The sequence below is a fragment of the Kwoniella mangroviensis genome, chromosome 3, assembly GCF_000507465.2.
Source record: "Kwoniella mangroviensis CBS 8507 chromosome 3, whole genome shotgun sequence".
NCBI lineage: Eukaryota > Fungi > Basidiomycota > Tremellomycetes > Tremellales > Cryptococcaceae > Kwoniella > Kwoniella mangrovensis.
Genome location: NC_088829.1, coordinates 556302 through 574623, shown reverse-complemented (window position 1 = coordinate 574623; position 18322 = coordinate 556302). Strand labels below are relative to the sequence as shown.

The 18322-nt window shown below is 45.1% G+C and overlaps 5 protein-coding genes across 5 annotated transcripts; 3 read left to right on the top strand and 2 right to left on the bottom strand.

Moving 5' to 3' along the window:
• Positions 1 to 227: 227 nt before the first annotated feature.
• Positions 228 to 2219, bottom strand: I203_108040 (uncharacterized protein; the record flags this gene model as incomplete). The annotated part of the gene is made up of 9 exons (XM_065518312.1): positions 228 to 279; positions 362 to 421; positions 511 to 1094; positions 1211 to 1310; positions 1422 to 1540; positions 1628 to 1652; positions 1748 to 1845; positions 1917 to 2020; positions 2108 to 2219. The coding sequence occupies 9 exons, from the start codon at positions 2217 to 2219 to the stop codon at positions 228 to 230; spliced, it is 1254 nt and encodes a 417-aa protein (XP_065372677.1).
• Positions 2220 to 2673: 454 nt separating this feature from the next.
• I203_108039 (uncharacterized protein) lies at positions 2674 to 5787 on the bottom strand (the record flags this gene model as incomplete). The annotated part of the gene is made up of 13 exons (XM_019148219.1): positions 2674 to 3225; positions 3282 to 3332; positions 3400 to 3614; positions 3674 to 3845; positions 3915 to 4139; positions 4208 to 4474; positions 4543 to 4706; positions 4759 to 4796; positions 4850 to 4994; positions 5058 to 5334; positions 5404 to 5431; positions 5497 to 5647; positions 5706 to 5787. The coding sequence occupies 13 exons, from the start codon at positions 5785 to 5787 to the stop codon at positions 2674 to 2676; spliced, it is 2367 nt and encodes a 788-aa protein (XP_019002452.1).
• A 462-nt stretch (positions 5788 to 6249) lies between these two features.
• Positions 6250 to 9478, top strand: I203_108038 (uncharacterized protein; the record flags this gene model as incomplete). The annotated part of the gene is made up of 11 exons (XM_019148218.1): positions 6250 to 6402; positions 6468 to 6519; positions 6597 to 6755; positions 6815 to 6904; positions 6957 to 7035; positions 7087 to 7144; positions 7194 to 7913; positions 7977 to 8207; positions 8275 to 8792; positions 8866 to 9326; positions 9402 to 9478. 11 exons carry the CDS (start codon positions 6250 to 6252, stop codon positions 9476 to 9478), a joined length of 2598 nt encoding a protein of 865 aa, XP_019002451.1.
• A 500-nt stretch (positions 9479 to 9978) lies between these two features.
• I203_108037 (uncharacterized protein) lies at positions 9979 to 16547 on the top strand (the record flags this gene model as incomplete). Its single annotated transcript, XM_065518311.1, has 28 exons — positions 9979 to 10115; positions 10209 to 10577; positions 10636 to 11069; positions 11171 to 11396; positions 11487 to 11699; positions 11751 to 11781; positions 11838 to 12030; positions 12081 to 12157; positions 12210 to 12461; positions 12511 to 12570; positions 12630 to 12813; positions 12877 to 12974; positions 13034 to 13492; positions 13554 to 13690; positions 13750 to 13887; positions 13945 to 14044; positions 14100 to 14165; positions 14217 to 14278; positions 14332 to 14901; positions 14956 to 15061; positions 15122 to 15190; positions 15240 to 15266; positions 15326 to 15435; positions 15499 to 15732; positions 15789 to 15837; positions 15899 to 16073; positions 16148 to 16173; positions 16245 to 16547. 28 exons carry the CDS (start codon positions 9979 to 9981, stop codon positions 16545 to 16547), a joined length of 4905 nt encoding a protein of 1634 aa, XP_065372676.1.
• A 239-nt stretch (positions 16548 to 16786) lies between these two features.
• I203_108036 (uncharacterized protein) lies at positions 16787 to 18124 on the top strand (the record flags this gene model as incomplete). Its single annotated transcript, XM_019148216.1, has 4 exons — positions 16787 to 16907; positions 16998 to 17406; positions 17538 to 17824; positions 17934 to 18124. The coding sequence occupies 4 exons, from the start codon at positions 16787 to 16789 to the stop codon at positions 18122 to 18124; spliced, it is 1008 nt and encodes a 335-aa protein (XP_019002449.1).
• Between the last annotated feature and the right edge of the window lie 198 nt (positions 18125 to 18322).

The following is an 18322-nucleotide window of genomic DNA, read 5'->3' as shown; positions in this document are numbered from 1 at the left end:
CAATATTGGATGGAGGTCAAATCATCAAGTTCTTGCTCTCAAGCTCGAAACGGTCAACAGACAATATACAACCACGAAAACAATCATCATCGCAACCTCGATAACAATCACCCACTCATACCCTGCATCCCGCTTTCTGTAATATACAAATGACTTGTATACATAACCATGTCCATAAGCCTACATAATGCTATATACCATGAAACTATATACCATCCATAGGTGATCTAACCACTCTCCTGGAGTAATGCCTCAACAGCTTGAGCGGTATTGAAATCGCTATTCGTCATAATATATCAGCTGATTTGCTTCTGCTCCATATAACGACTCTGCCAGCTGATATTCGATATGAGACACCCACTTGGTCTGTAACGCACGCACTATCACTTCTCTACTCAGATTAGGAAACATACTTGATAATCTACCAACGTAAAAAGATATTATATTAGCGGAATTGTATCCTCCGCCTCAATGCCTGATCTCTTTGTTAGGAAAGCAGCAATCACTCACGTTGAAATTTCTTCTTCACTAGCTACCCTCGTTCCTCTACCTGTGATCTCATTAACCCATTCACCCATCGCTGCAGTCGCACTTCCCGGTTCTCCCGATCTCTGCGCACCACCACCACTCCCTTGTCCTTCTCCTCCTGCTCTTCTATCATTTCCAATCGTAGTATTTACGGTCGGGGAAGTACCAGCCTGCGTTGCATTGGTATTTAACCTATTACTCAGCAGACTTCTCAATCTCGATCGGGCGCTTCCATTCTGATTCGTCGCACCAGTGTTCAACGCAGTAGCTATCGAACTTCCTCTTTGAGTAAATTGGATCTGAGATTGACTCTGTTGACCAGGCAAGACCCTCTGAGATCTTCTTGGAGGTAACGATTCGCCGACAATCGGACTGAACAATCTAGATAGCAGTCGATAGACCGACAAGGGTATACGGTATGTTTTGAGGGATCTTCTGACGAGTAGACGACGTCGAGAGATGGATAATGAAGGAAGAGGGAAGAGCGTGTCGGTTCGGTAGATGTACCCTGTTAAGAGGCCTATAAGGGAAATGAGGAGCGACGAAGGTGGCTTAGAGAGAAGTAACTATAGGAGTGAAAGTCCATTAGCTAGTGCATGGTTTACGATATTTATTTTGCTGAGCACGTGAACAAGTGTGTGTTCCAGCGGGGTGGCTGTAGAGTATGAGAGATGAAACCCACCTGAGCAGCTAATATCCAATTGAATACTTTACTAGAAAACTCTATACCGAACACTCTGAAATGGTATAACGAAGGGAATATGCGATATTGTTGCCATAGTCTGGTTACAAAAGCACAAGTTGTCAGTGATCGAGCTGATGAGTGTGTAATGCTATCATGTGTATCGATTGATTCCAATCGATCATGAGGCTGAGTAGTTTTTGTAACTCACAAACTAAATATTATCCCATAAGGTCCAGCAGGTATGGAGTTCAACCCAAACTTATATCCTAATACTATCGATATGGAGGCTATGAATGTTGAAAGTAAAGACGAGACTAGGATATAAGACTGATCAAGTGAACAGCTCTGTTAGCGTTGTGCGCATCATGACAGACACCTGAGATAATTCGTGACAATTGTAGTGATGTGACTAACAGCGTATTTCCTACTTCCAAAAGCCCTATCCACGTTCAGACATCCGTCAGCTTTTAGACTCATCGTATTCGAAAACAACCCAGGTCGTATAGTCGTATATCGAGTCTAGTCTAGACTCACCGTTCAATAGCTACTCCAACATTATAAAACAATATCTCCCCAATCAACAATTCCGTCGAATTGGCAAATGCAAAAGGATGAACGGCTATCCTCCAGAACTATTGACATGCTCATCAGCTTGATAGCCCTTTACTGACGCTCGTCTGCGGGGTATATCTGGCTGACTCACCTGTCGATATTTCGTTATATGCGGTACAAGCTGTAGATGAAGGTATGGTTTTATGTCGAGAAGAGAGGCTGATAGAGAAGTCAGAGCAAGGAGAATCATGATTCCTACCAAGCTCAAGTCAGTCGTGAGAGAAGCTACAACAATTCTAGTCGTGAAATGGAAGTTCTCATAGCTTGTATTTTGGAGCTTACCTTTGGTGACACCAGCATTCTGAAAGCCTATCACACGATCATAAAACGAAGAGGTATCAGCTTCATCTCTCGAACTTAGCCTGTGAATGAAGTCCATCAGCTCACCGGACATCTTAAAACCGATCAGCAACGTTTAGGCTCCCGGAAGAGGGCGGCGTTTGATAGAAAGTTGGAGTTCAGGGTGAGCGATGAGTGGATATGAGAAATAACAATAGTAACTGTACGAATGGTTTCACCCATGAGTTATCTTAGTTACTCGAATGGACAGACTTCGGGTAAAAGTGATGGTGCAGTGCCGACGGGCAAATTCATGTCATCTCAAATTCAACTAGGTATGGACAAACTCTTTTTTTCTTCATGCATATCATCATCCCTCATGAAGTATCTATCACTATCAACAACATTCCCCCAAGATCACATCCAATCTCATATCATCAACCAAAAGTCATGTATATTCGAATCGAAATAATTTCATTTATCCACATCAACAGCCTAGTCATCAATCTCATCTCCCTTCTCGTTAGATATACTTTCTTACTGTTTCACGTCTAATTACTAGTTGCTAATTACCAATTACCTCCACCCCCACCATACCCACCTTGACCGCCCCATTGGTTACCCCCTTGATGATGTCCACCATGTCCACCATGACCGTGATGTCCAGCACCTGGATAACCCTGTTGTTGAGCCATCTGTTCACCGTAGGTAGGTTGTCCTCCCCCATACCCGCCGGGTAGTCGACCGTATTGATCTTGGGGGGGAGGAGGTCCTCCATATCCCCCGGGCGGTCCACCATATTGATCATGGGGAGGTCCACCGTAGGAGTGTTGAGGTTCAGAATGATGGTATGAAGGAGGGTTAAATCCACCACCACCACCACCGCCACCGCCGAAGAAATTATCGGCATGTCCACCTTGAGGTTGATAAGATTGCTGTGGTGGAGGTTGGTATGATTGGTTCGATCCATATTGATCCTGACCCGAGCCATATTGATTTTGGTTGTTGTCGTTGTAGAAGCTTGAGGCATGTCCGCCTCCGTTGTTTCCATTATCAGAGGCGTTGGGGTCAATACCTCTCCAAGCGTTTGGTCCACCAGATCCGAAACCTTGGTCCCATGGCTGCAGAAAACATTAGCTTCAATCTTGACAAGGACATCGTTGGATGTTTCGCTCACCTTCTTACCAGACAATAAGTCTTGACCGGCATTCAAGAACTGAGCACCAGGCTACATCCATTGCGTAACATCAGTCAATACTCTTCTCGTCCGCGAATGCACTGAATTGTCCACTTACGACATGGACGTTGTGAGATGCAACCACTTGTTGTAGACCACCTTCTGGCAATAATTGGTTGTGCACATGCCCGGTGGCTTGTGAGGTGTCTCCAATTCGTTTGTTACCGCCGGATTTGACTTTATCGGCTGTCAATCGGTTCAAGATCTCTTGTTTTTGATGGACAGTGTCGATCCAGTTTCTCATCTTGTCTAGCATTCGCTTCTGGATCTCGGCTATAAGGAAACAAGGATTCAGCTATCTGAACAAATCCATAGTTGACGATATGACCCACATCGACCATCGTGGAAATCAGGATGGAACAAAGCTTGAAGAACAGGTTCGGTGACTTGCTCAACAGGCATGCTGTTGTTGTCCCAAGCTTGGACGACTAATTTGACTGTGTACTCCACAACGATCTGCGCAATTTCACCTGCAGGTTGGTTGAGAATAAGTCCGAAGTGATCCTGAAGGAAGAACACCGAGACCGAATCAGCCCAAGGTCTTTGTGAGGCTCAGCACCATGCTGTATTCACCTTAGACAAGAAAGAATGAGTAGGGTCAGAAGCGTAAGGATCGTTCCAAACTTCATATTGATCATGAGAATCGATGACTGCTTGGGAAGTCTGACCGAGAGCCGCAGTAGCGGTACCAACGAGGGGTTTCACGAAAGGTTCAAGGGTAGTAATGATAAACACTGAGACTGAATTGGAGATCTTCTCGACTAATCCACTGAGACCAGGAATTCGATCGATGGTGTTCTACGGTAGAAGCCGGAATCAGCTGGATATCAGATCGTGAAAAATTAACGGGCAAAACTGTGACTCACCTCAATCCTCTTCATGACCGAATCTCTGAAACTCAAGATCTTCCAAAGGGTATCATGGAGTTCTTGAGGTGACATTTGGGAAGGATCGACTCCGCCCGGTTGCCCAGCCCGCATTTGTTGGATGTTGTCCAAATCTCTGGTCATTTCATTACCTTCGCCTCCTGGAATGGAGAAGAACAACTGTCGGAGGGTATCCGCAGCGTTAGATTGGCCCTCGGAAATTGATCTCGCATTGGACATTTGTTTGGTGAGATCTGATACGGATTGCTGAAGAACAGATGCATGCTTATCAGCTGCCATCGCAACGAGAGAGATAGGTGATAATTTCCACTTACTTGACTCAAATGATCCGTGGCTTCACCCATGACCGAGTGAATGAAATCGGCACCACCGAATGTACCGGTGACCAGTGGGAACACCCTCTTGCCGTTGGGCGCCTGGATCTGAGTGTTTCGACCGACATGAGGGAATACATTGTTGTAACCCATGGAGATCAACGCTGAGCACAAGTCGTAAGCTGAGTGCTAGGCACAGCTAACACCAGAACTTACCAAGTTCACACCAGTTTGAGTGAGCGGTGAAATCCTCCCTAAACATTGGTCAGCTAAAATCGAAGCACACGACTTAACAAAGCTGACTCACAGAGTATGAAGAGCTCTACCGAGTAACTGGAAAGCTTGGTATGAATCTGCCTTGTTATCATTCGATCGGAAAAGTCTGCCATAGTGAATGACCTCTTGCAATCTCTGTCTGACCAAGGCTTTGGATGTTGCCCACCCACCGTACTCTACACATCAAACGCTTCAGCTCATGTCGCTATTTGAAGAGACTGCTAATATAGCCGACTCACCATTAGCAATGTAGTTCTTCATACCGGTCTGAGGATCAATTTCCAGTTCTCTAGGATCGACGGGACCTCTCAATCTATCATCATATTGTCTGGCATCTTCACCATCCGCATATCCTTTGGGATTATCGATATGCTCCGTAGGAAGATAACATCCTAATCTCTCTTTGGTCACTTCGAATTCACCAGTAGCGTAACCGAGACCGAGGAATCCTAAGACCATGACTACGTTGAGGATGGTTTGAAGGTTAGTCTTCTTGAGTGCACCGACATCCACTGCCTGCAAGCCATCAATGGACCTTATCAGCTGGATATACTAACCTCGAGGAAAGGTCGATTGTGAGCTCACCTGTGAATAATCTCTCAACCAGTTACCGCTGAGCCCAAGGTCAGCTACCCTTCCGCCATATTTGCCATAAGAGTTCAGGAGATGGTGGCTCACAAGTAGACTCGTTTCACATCAAGTGGAGTAAATTTCGTTCCTCTAGATAAGAAACCACCTCCAGCAGCTTTCATCAAATTACCAATGACATCTTCGATATCACCATGTCGGAATGCCTTCTCTTCGAGATAAGAGTATCCAGGGATATTACCTATTGCATATCTATGTATCAGCTACTCCTTTGCATGGGCTGCTGATAGATTGCTCACCAGCTCCAAAGGCTGCTACTCTCGGAGTGAACGATAACGCTACTAGAGCGATAACGAGGAAGAGCAAAGTCGCTCTTGACATAATGATTTGAGTTGTTTTGTATGTGTGAGTGTTCTATATGATAGCGGTGGCAAGATGGCTTATTGATCTGTGTACGTTGAGCTATTTATATATAAATCTACCCAAAGATATGGACATGGTTATGTTTAATATGGACGGAGAAGCGGTGATACTAGGTTACTTGGTCCAGTGCACTGATGCATCGCTTAGCTTGACTTGATTGTTCGGTTCAAACTTCACTCGTCATACTAACGCTGATCCCAACATGCCTTTGCCACGTGGAGCATATGCAAGAATCTCTTGGCACAGATCGCGTCCTGTTGTCCGGAGAATGGACAAATGTCCATGGTAAGTTACGTCAACCGTGTTACTCGTAGATTGTTGGATTGACCGGTTGAAAACATTACGATTTGTTTACACCAACCTCTCCGGCATCTTCTCACTTGCACTGACCATTCAGCTCGGGGCATAGCAGAACTCAAGATGCCATCAGACAGAGCTGGATATACGCTCTCTGTGTATGCCATAGACGTATCGCCGTCTATGGGTGAGCTGAAAGCAGATCCAGGTGGTGAAAACAAAGTACCCAAATTGGATCTCGTCAAGGAGTTCGTAGCCAGACGATGTGAGCCAAAGGTGAGTGGAATTAACCCAAAGATCCTATAACGCACACCACATAGCTGACTTTGGTGCCACCAAAGATTTCGAGTGGAAGGAAGACGGAAGCAGTCGGGATACTCAGTTATGGCGGGAGTGAGTGAATTTCTTAAAAGATTTCTTAGTAAAACGATTTTTGTGCTTTAATCTGATTGCTAATAACCGTTCCTCAGAAACCAATAATCAAGCCAACCGGGCATTCGTAGAGCAGAATCCAGAAGACGAAGATCCACCTTATGCCAACGTATCCTGCGATGTAGCTATTCAGACCGCCAAACCCAAGACCGTTGAGGTAGTAATGAATCTAGATGCTGGGGAATACGAGGGGAATCGTGAGTTATTTAGTTGTTCATCTTAGTGTTTCAACAATCATCTAATGTAATTCTACCAGCTGTATCTGCTCTGATGGTGGCATTGGATATGATACATACACATAAACATACGAAGAGTTGGGCGTTAGAGGTTGTTTTGATCACTGATGGTAAGTTAGCTTATTTTCAGGATCAAAGTGCAGCTGACTGAGTAAATTACAGGCGAAAGTTCTTTCCGACAGGATGAGTATGAAGAAGCTATGGGTAGATTTGACGATCTGGGGGCCAGGTTATCGGTAGTGTGAGTGGAAATACCTATCATCCTGTATCCTAGCTGACAATGGATGGGTAGAGGCATCGACTTTCAACCGCTGAGCGAGGCTGTGGACAAGTCGAAATCGAGAAGCAAGGTGAGCCGGTCCGGGCCATTAGTCTGAATATAGCTAACATATCCTGTAGCGACTTTCCGAGAAATTTTGGCGGACATTCGTTTCTATGCTGCATGAGCGAATATCCAAAACCACAGATTCGGAAGAAATGCTACCTACTTTAGAGATCTTCGACGACTCGTTCCAAGAATCGAGATTACCTAAAGCTGCTGTGGTCAACGGTACGGTCTCAGGAATAGAGCTACACATTGGATCACCCGAAGTAGATCCTGACCAAGCCATAACTATACCTATCAAATATTCCAAAGCTACAATGAAAGCTCGTCCACCTACGCTATCGAAAGCTTGGAAACCCGCTATGGAACTACAAGCGCCTACCAGGCCAACATTGGGAAATCAGCGACAAAATTCGAATCAACTGATGTCAAGCTTGATCAATCAATCTCAATCTTTATCGCAAGGCGGTGAAATACCAAAAATGGAAGATTTTGCTTCTATGATTTCGGCTGAAGTGAAACATCATAGTACCTATGTGCTCAAAAAAGCAAATTACAATGCTCCTGCATCAAGTCAACTGGATACTCAAGGACTAAATGGAGAATATCTGGATGCTACTCAGCAAGCTACCCAGAACCAGGATGATGATGCCGAAGAGGAATTCGTAGAGAAAGAGGATTTAGTCAAAGCTTGGAGATTCGGTTCAACTTGGGTACCGATGGAGGCTGATACGTTCCAACCTATGGATACGAGGAAAGGCGTAGAGATATTAGGGTTCTTCCCGAAAGATGCAGTGAGCTTACCTATCAGTCATCGCGAGATATAGCAAAGAGCTCACGATTTTGACCGGAAACAGATCAAAAGACATCTATTAATGGGAGAAGTGCGATTTGTGTGGCCAGACCTGACATCACCTAAGGGTCAAATCCAATTTTCGGCTTTGGTCGAAGGGATGGAACTACGAGGAATGTGCGCGGTGGTCAGATGGGTATTGAAGGATCAGGCTGAACCTGTCATTGGTATATGCCTACCTGCCATGGATTTTCCCGGTGAAGGTAAAAGGCTGGACTTTATGTACTGGGTCAAGGTGAGTCGCATCGCTAAACCTATGCTATATGTCGTGTGACCGCAGCTGACATTATTCCTACAACAAGTTACCCTTCGCTGAAGACGAACACAACTTCTGGTTCCCCTCTTTGACTACCTACAAAACTGCCACCGGAAAAGTAGTAAAAGAACACCCCCTCTTACCTACCGATGAACAATGTGAATTAATGGATGACTTGGTGCAATCTCTGGATCTAGATACATATGCCAAAGAACAAGCTAAGCGAGAGAGGCAACAGAGTGGTGATGAGGATGAAGCTATGTCGGAAGAAGAGGAAGACGAAGGAGAAACACCTAGATGGTTCGAACCTGAGAAATCGTATAATCCCGTTATACATCGTATCAAAGAAGCCATCTTCCATGCTTCTCTGACCGCGGACTTAGATGCCAATCCTCTAGGTCCACCGCATCCTGAATTGATCAAGTATTTCAACACTCCTTCCGAGATTGTGGAAAGAAGCGAAGACTTGACGAAGAGATTGAAAGATGCTTTGGACATCAAGAAAGTGCCTCCTCGAACCAGAAAGAAGGTCCAGAAAGAGGGACTGAGGGAAGATGAGGGGTAGTAAGTTGACTCACAGCTGATATATGTCACCGTTAGTTTGTGCTTAAAGAGCTGATCCAATGATGTGCTACAGTATCGACATCGATGAACTGTTCGATGAGGCAACTGCCTCGAGCCAGATAAAGGCTGAATCATCATCACAAGCTACCAAGCGTAAAGTGGAACGACCGCCCGCAAAGGAAGTGAAAGATGAACCTAGATTTATAGAATCTGACGAAGAGGTCGAACCTCTAAATATCAAAGCTAAACCTAAATCAGGTAGATTAATATCCAACGAGAATCCCTTGGATGACTTCAAGAAGTTGATAGAAGGTGAAGGTGATGTCTTCCGTAAAGCTATCAGAGATCTTGGTGTGGTCGTGGAAGAGAATATCGAGAGTAGCTTCTCGTATCAGAATTACCCTCTCGCACTGGATTGTCTGAGGGAAATGAGAAGTACAGCGTTAGTTTATGAGGAGGTGGAAACGTACAATGAGATTATAGACGAATTGGAAGTCAAAATTAAGAAAGGGAAACATAAGGATTTCTGGGAAAGTGAGTGTTTGAAACAATCTGGATTTGTGCACTATCTTCAAGAACGATGCTAATGTGTTTGTTGCCACGATGTAGCATTCCAAGAGGCTGGTGAAGAAGTAGCGAAGATCAGCCCGGAAGAAGCTCAGAAAGCTTTAGATGAGTACGAATAATTGGTTTCACAATAAAATCATATGGTGTGTATGTGTACTTTTTGGTCAGACAATTCGTTTTTTGTATGTTGTATACAGTAGGATGACCATGCATGACAAGATAATTTTGGATGCTCGAGCTTGTATTCGTGGTTGTTTGTCCAAGAGCCGCTTCGCAGTGTCCAATGGACAAAATGTCCACCGCGTTATGCGTTTCTCGCATATGCCTTAGAATGGTATGGCGCTCAAGGCAGAACAGCATAGATCCGTGGACATACCTCGAACAATGTAAAGCCATTTCGACATCTATGCTGTTCTCGCCCACTCGAGGCTTAACTACGGGGATCTCCGCTTTGGTGATAGTTAAGTGACACGTCATGACTTATGTCCTTCGCGTCACTGGACACCGGAAAGTCACAAAATGAGGAAGTGCAGTTTACTATGTCAGCTACACCTACATTCCTCGAGGTTTCTTAAGTCTGTAGCATCACAAAACAACAACAAAGCTGCGGTCGGTCAAGATGAGAGTTACTTCTGGATGGGTAGCCCTCGCAGGGTGCTTGCTGAGTCTAGCTGGCGGGGCAAAAGCGAATTCACCTCCTGTCAGTATATCGCTGGAAACTAGCTGGGCTGCACCACCATTGTTGCTTGAAATACTGTGAGTATATCCACTCTTCATCAGCTATAGATTGAACGAATCAGTATATGAGACAGCTGATCAATTAATCTCAATATTGAATTCATACAACAGAGAAACGGTATATGAAGAATCACCCTCGTCGTACTTCTCTTTACTATCCCTTCTACCCAACTTATCCGAGAAAGATTACGAGTCTGACGAGTCTCTCCTCGAATCAATGAAGAACCTCATCTCTTCATACTCCCTCCTGTCGGGATCAGAGTCGACTTTCGATCTGGTTTTAGCCTTACACACTGCTGTACCTAAGATACAAGCTCAATTTTCCTGGTATGAAAGTGCGATCAGACCTAAGGAGAGGCAGCTGGGCGTAGAGGCTTGTAAAGAAGATGGATGGGTCGAATGGAGAGGAAAGGGGTTCTGCGGGGTCGAAGAGCTGAAACGAGATGTGGAGATGAGTATAGAAGAAGGGCTACATCATCTGTGAGCTCACTGTCATTGTCTGGCGTGTCTCAGAGCTGAGTGATCCGAATATCATCAGGGATTCACAAGCAGACACCTTACCATTCGACCATATCTCTTCGCCTACCTCTACCTCCTCATTATCTTCTTCAGCAGTATTGTACTTCAAGCCCCATTCACAGAATTCAGCAAACCTACTAAATTACCTATCATATCATGAATCGCAATATCCAAACTTCCACTACATCGTAAGGTATCTCCGGCCAACATCACCGCTTTCGGAGAACGAGATGCAGAGGAAGACACCTTTGAGTGGGTGGGGAGTGGAAATGGCTTTGAAGAAGATGGACTATTTAGTGGTTGATGATAGACTTACTGGATCGTCAAGCTCTTCTCAGACACAAAATGGAACTAATATAGGAGGACACAGCGAAAAGGGATTGTTCGAAGATGTTTTGGGTAAAGATCCATGGACTGATCTAGCTACTCCCTTGACCAATGTAGAGATCAGAGGTATGTCAAGGCTACCGATCCCCTGAATCCAAACCATCACCTATTAGATGATCTTGATTTATACCCTCCCTCTAAGCTAATACTCCATTCACATCATATAGATCTAGGTCTGAAATCATCGACGTTGATCAAATCATCCTCTAGTCCTTTGGAGGCCCTGAGAGTATTATCTCAGGACTTTCCAAAATATTCTGCTTCACTAGCGAGAAAAGTGCAGGTTCCTGATGAGATAAGGGATAAAGCCAAGTCATTGTTGAGAAGAGGCGAAGCAACCGAAGCTATATATATCAACGGGAAAGGCTGGGGCGAGGGATTGGACGCTTATGGGTGAACAGACCTCCCACTCATACAATACCTCGGAGCTCGAGCTGAAGCCTCCTATTATGGGCGACTGAGCTGATATAATATGGATACTAGCCTCCTTCGCGCTATTCGGACCGAAAGGCATCACGTTCTATCACTCACATCCCTCGGTCTTACCCCCAAACAGGCCATCGACCTCATCGCTGATCCCGTGATAGGAGAGGCGCAAGTCGAAGACTCGCCAGGAGAAGGTACTGTCGATGCAAGTGATAGGGTGGAAGGCGGAGATGTCATAGTATATTGGAATAATATCGAGAAAGATAAAAGGTCAGCTCGATGATTATTGCGGAAATATCTCAGCTGACAGGAATATTTTAGGTACAAGAACTGGCCCACTAGCCTTGGGGGAGTAAGTTTGTCCATACTTTCACGTCGTGATCAAAGGCTGATCACGTCATGAAATAGTTCCTTCGACAATTATACCCAGGTCAATTCCACACCGTCCGAAAGAACACCTGGAACCTCATCTTCGTTCTCGACCTTGCCCAGGTCTCATCACTCGATATCATCGCCAATTCGATCAGTCCGATGATTCAACGTGGCCTACCGATCCGATTCGGTGTCGTACCGATGTTCGAGTCTGGGAAGGATGATATATGTAAGTCAACTGCAGTATGTAGAGATATGTAAAGCTAATTGCCTTCCCAGCTGCCCAAATGGCAAAGATATTCCATTACGTCGTCAAGACCTTTGGCCGAGGATCCACAAGAGATTTCTTGGCAGCTGTAAGTGACTCTTTAACAGGTATCTCCGACCACTCTGACGAGACTACCGTAGCTGGTCAGCGCGACTCCCCATAGCCCACAGCTTCCTGGAGTCCTTACTCTGGATACTGTCAGGAAAGCCTACGATATGCTTTCTCTCACCTCGACCAAAACGGGCTTACCGTTCGACGAAGTATTATCAACTGAATTGTTCGATCCTCATCTCGAGAAGACTGCGGCTTACATCACCAGACTAATGGCTACTAAAGAAGAATCAGCGCAGGGTCACTTGTTTGTGAATGGAAAGCATACGATCGTTAATGGGGTAAGCTGTTTGTCATGAAAGGGGAAGTTTATCTGAGTCTCCTGTGTAGCACTGGCCAGCGGTCGTTCAGAACGAAATGGCAACTCAACTTGCTTTCCTGCAGAAACAAGTAAGTCTGCTGTTTCTAACGGAGGAATCGAATTATCAAGCTGATCATATCTGGTGAAGTTGATACGAGGTGAACAACCTGAAGATGTCGCCAATTTCTTCTACGATTTACCGTCCACTTCCAGGAGGAGAAACAAACTTATCAACCCTGGTCAAGGTGAAGGCAAACTGAAGGTGTTCAATCTTTTGGATATCTTTGAAGGGGACATTACGAAGAGATTGATGAATGACTTCGTATATCCTGGTATGTCAGATAGATAAATGAGCATAATGGACCGACGAGCTGATTCTGAACCCTCTAATTCAGGAGGAGAAGGTGTTACGCCTGTCACGATGTGGGTGATTGGTGATCTGGACAGTAAAGAAGGTCAAAAAGTCGTAGAAGACGCTTTGAGACACGTACAGGTAAGTCGTTTATCCACTACATCTCCAATCGGACTTCGGCTTACACTCTGGATTTGCAGAATCCTAACGGGGCTAGTCGACTAGGTTTCGTCCATGTACCAACCAATGACCCATCTGCACCAAGGTCGACGTACAGACTTTCAACCGCCTTGTATCAATTACACGCCTCGTCTTTGCTGTCGAAAGCCTCTGCTGAGGAATTGCTGGATATCATCAGAGGGTTGGATTGGAGCAACGATAATGTGGATCGACTGAACATTCCATCTTCCGATGACGAAGAAACACAAGCCAAAGTGATCGGTAGCACCGATTCGAATGGGCAGAAATGCTTTACGGTTACTCTTAGCGAGGAGGACACGAAGAAGTATTTCGATCATCATCCGATACATAAAGCGGCGTTCGATGGTGTGTCAGCCATTGATACTGCTGCTGCTGCCGAGTTTTGGAAGACTGGTACTGCGATCGCGAAGAGACTAGGCTTAAGAGATGGTAAACCACATTTGTTGGTCAACGGACGCGTGAGTTGAACGGATTCGTGGACTCATTGTCTACAGCAGCTGACCAATCCCATTGTGATAGCTGGTCGGTCCTCTCACACCTCAAAACTTTATACTTGAAGATTATGATGCGCTCGAAGCGTATGAGTATAGGAAGCGGGTCAAGCCTGTTATCGATCTCATACAAACGATGTATGAGGATATATCAGTGTTCGATAGGTATGTCAGCCAATCCTCTCAAGGGTCTGATCGCCAGTTGATGTGATATGTCGCGGTAGATCAACCTTATCCAATCTCCTCGCGGTGTCTTCCTCGGTGATCGCATCAGCTTACAAGCCCGACTCGGCGGAAGGTATATTCGTGCCTACGCAAGCTGCCAGAGCCAGATTGTATAAGAAGCTGGATGACGGTACTTTGTAAGCTGCTTCAGCATCAACTGCTTGTGATAGTGAGTTGACAAGATAGTATTTTAGGTCATTCACTCTTGGAGACCCGGAGAAAGCTATTCTTGATGTGGCTGTCATCGTTGATCCTATATCGGAGAATGCGCAAAAATGGTCTACAGTCTTACAGGTATGTTAAGCTGACCTAACAGTACTTTGCGTATTCAGCTAACATATCATGTCAGACCCTATCTGAGATGGACAACGTGACTATCACGGTATATCTTGAGCCTCAACCTTCGTTGTCCGAGGTCAGTAATTCGTTATCGATGTCGGCAAGACACATCTGACCCCTCTAATAGGTCAAATTGAAACGATTCTACCGATCTTCTATACCTTCAAAACTCACCTTTGACGTTGATGGGTGAGCTAAGCCACTCGACATAGCTTTGAATCATGCTAATGATCATTCTCCAGAAACGTCATCGCGCCCGGTGTCACGTTCCTTGATCTCCCTACGACGCCAATCTATACGTTGGGTCTTGAAACACCACCTTCATGGATTGTATCACCCAGAACTTCCCCTTACGATTTGGATAATCTCGTATTATCGAACATTCACTCGCCAGTACATATATCATTCACTCTCAAACAGCTCTTGATAGAGGGTCACGCAAGGGAATCGACCAATGCGCCTCCAAGAGGACTTCAACTACAGCTTACTACGAATGGAATTGAAGTAGCTTCCGATACTCAGGTCATGGCGAATTTGGGATACTTCCAGTTCAAAGCTACTCCCGGAGTGTACGATCTGTCGATCAGACCCGGAAGGGGTAGAGAGGTATATGAATTGGAGAGTGTAGGAAGTGAAGGTTGGGATAGTGCCAGTGTCAACATAACGGGGCCAAGTGTGATTCTGGATAGCTTCGAAGGAAATACCATCTTACCACGATTTGTCAGACGGCCTGGTATGGAGATAGCTGACGTATTGAATGAGGAAGAGGGAAAGAAGGATCCTGAATCTTTCGCTGGAGCTGTATTTTCGAAGTGAGCTATCACATTAGCTCATAGTCATTGAAAGCTGACAGTCATTGAATACAGGATGAAATCTATAGTGGGACTATCAACCGAAGTGATATCTACTAAACCGAAGAGTCGACATGCGGATATCAATATCTTCACTGTTGCTTCGGGCTTACTATACGAGGTGAGATCAGCTTGCCCGAAAAAGCGAAGGCGGAAGCAGCTGAAGTTGTGTACAATGTAGCGGTTCGCTTCAATCATGATTCTGAGTGTCATGAAACATACCAAGAGCTCAGTCAAGTTCTGGTTCATCGTAAGTTGCTAGCTTACCGACAATCCTTTCAGCTGATCCCTGGTTGTAGGAAAACTTCCTGTCTCCTACGTTCATTGTGAGTTCATGATTACGCTTTCGACTCATGACGAAGACTAATCAATTCTATGCGAATAGGATTTCATACCTAAATTAGCAGAAGAGTACAACTTCCAATACGAATTTGTCACCTACAAATGGCCACATTGGTTGAGAGCTCAAACTGAGAAACAACGTATCATTTGGGCGTGAGTTTACAGCTGGCCTGTTGGATAATGTTGCAACTATCAGCTGACTCTCGCTGATTGCAGATACAAGATTCTCTTCCTCGATGTACTATTCCCCATGGACCTTGATAAGGTGATCTTCGTAGATGCTGATCAAATCGTACGAACCGATATGAAAGAACTTGTTGATGTCGATTTGCACGGTAGGGTATATGGTTATGCACCTATGGGGGATAGTAGAACGGAAATGGAGGGTTTCAGGTTCTGGAAGACAGGATATTGGAGAGACGCGCTGAGAGGAAGACCATATCATATCAGGTCAGTTTTGCAGTCTTCGAACAGGCAAAGAGATACAAGCTGATAGAAGACCTCAGTGCACTCTACGTAGTCGATCTCAAGCGGTTCAGACAGCTGGCCACAGGAGTAAGCTAGATGTAAATCAGACTTGTCGCCGCAGAGCTGACAGATTTTATCGTGGCAACAGGACCGCCTTCGAGGTCAGTATCATGCCCTTTCGGCTGATCCAAATTCGCTGGCAAACTTGGATCAAGATCTACCGAACTCCATGCAGGATACTATTCCTATCTTCACGTTGGACCAAGATTGGCTGTGGTGTCAGACTTGGTGTAGCGACGAGAGTTTAGCAAGTGCCAAGACGAGTAAGTCATTCAGCTGTCATGATGCCTTTAGTCACTCTTAGGGCGATCGCAAGCTGATAAGTGCACTTGAACAGTTGATCTGTGTCAGAATCCTCTAACAGTAAGTCAAGCTTGCCGTTCCTGTCCTTATGATCCGAAGAACCGACAGCTGATAGGGAATGGAATGAGCAGAAGGAACCCAAACTCGTCAGAGCCCGCCAGATTCCGGAATGGGATTTATACGATCGAGAAATCGCATCTTTTGCAGCCAAATTGCAAGGTCAGGAGGTCGGTGTAGGAGCATTAGCAGCTAGTGTAGATGATTTGGCTTCCGATGCTGATGCAGGTACTACTTCAAGTGCTGAAGTAGAGGAAGAAGAACAGGATCTCAGGGATGAAGAAGAGACAGAAAGGGTTGTGGAAGATAATGAGACAGATGAAGAGATCATCGATCAGATGTTGGAAGAGTCAAGGAGATTGGATGATGAACTGTAGTAGGCTATCACGAAGTAATTATTAGGGATACTGTCCATTGCATGCATGTCAAATACATCAAAGTAGAGACAATTATCCATGAACGACACTGGAGTCTGCCCAAGGTTATACCGTTGGACGGTGAACGGCTTTATCCGATGTTCTTCCGTCTTTCTTCGAATATCCAACTTCAATGTTCTTGTTGTTTTGCAATATTTCATGTCTATTCTCGTTCAGCAACAAGGTCAAATCATCCAAACATGATCTATAGGATGCAGTCCTCCAATCTCATAGGTCACCAACTCACCCAGCGGACTCTCAGAAGGGCTCTACACGCTTGCGCGAAGAGAGCTGCCGAGCAGACTTCACCGAAAGGTAAAGGTGTGTCCTGATTTCATTTCCAGCTACGTTATATCATGATCTTTGCTGTTGGAATGGGGTGTACTGATCACATCTATGGACTACGAACAGGCAAGGCAATTTCCGACACTCTCTTCGCCCCTTCTACACGCAGTACTACACCTCAAACGTCAACACCTAAAATCGCTCCTGGTCTCAAACCTACCATACCTACATATACCTCGTCTCCAACCCATTCAAGGGGATGGCAAGCCTTCGAAGCATCTTGGGCATACCACTCTTCTTCATCTACCAAAATCTCAAAATTTCTAAGAGATAAAGTCAAGGAGGGAAGTATGGGTTTAGTGGAAGTAAGAACGATATTCGAGAAGCCAATAAATTTCAATCCGATATTAAGATTATTAGGTTGTGGATTTACTGCTTTTATAGGATTTATATGGTTCTGGTTACCTCCTCCATTAGCTGAGGAAGTTGGTTATCAAACTTTCTGGAATTCAAAACCTGATTCAGGATATACAACGTGAGCATCCTCGATACTTTCCCACCTCATTTACAATCTTTGTGTCAAGCAATCGCATTCTTCTGCCTCGACTTGGCTCCACTTGGCTGATCCTGAACCATCACTGATTACTAACTTCTGGAATGATGTAGCAAAATATGGGGAACGTTTAAACACTTCTTATTTGTTCAAACTCCCTATTGGGCTCTGGGAGGAGCAGCTATAGGTGTATACAGACTAACTAAAAACCTCAATATCGTCACTAAGCTCGAACAATGCCGAATCCGACTGAGTCCCATTTCAACTCCTACCTCGGCCGGAGCTGCAGAAGAGATATATCTCAGGATGAGTACCGTCAAGAAGGATCTGATGGGAAGGTGGAGTGGAGAGCCTAGGGATTTGAGATTGAGTGATGTAAGGGTATTACCAGTGAAAGGACGTAAGTGAACTGTCCCGTAATATTCTAATCATAGCAAATTGCCTAATGGGTGCAGGAAGATCAGTATATCTATCTTGAAGGACCTGGCTGATAGACCTATATGTGATAGCTCACGAAAGAAATGGTGATTATATCTTGAACCTCCATATAAAAGATAGTACAAAAGGTACTTTCGCAGACGGTCAGCCGTACATCGTGGATACGAGGTATAGGAAGTATCTGGATAAGTCGGATCAACCTTACGTTCTGTCGCCGAGTAGGTTGAGGCATGTTTTCGGACGGTGGGAAGGATTCGATTGAGTAGAATAGAAGCAGAAGAATAGGAAAGGAAAGTCGGGAAAACAGGGAAGGTTTCTGGAAGAGAGGAGGGGAGGGGGAAGGAACGCAGGGGCAAGGGGGCAAGGGGAGACAGAGACTAGAGAGAGAAGACAAATCTTGAAGTCAGATCCTTTCGTAGTCATATATCATATGCACCATCATACCTCATCGGACCACTTC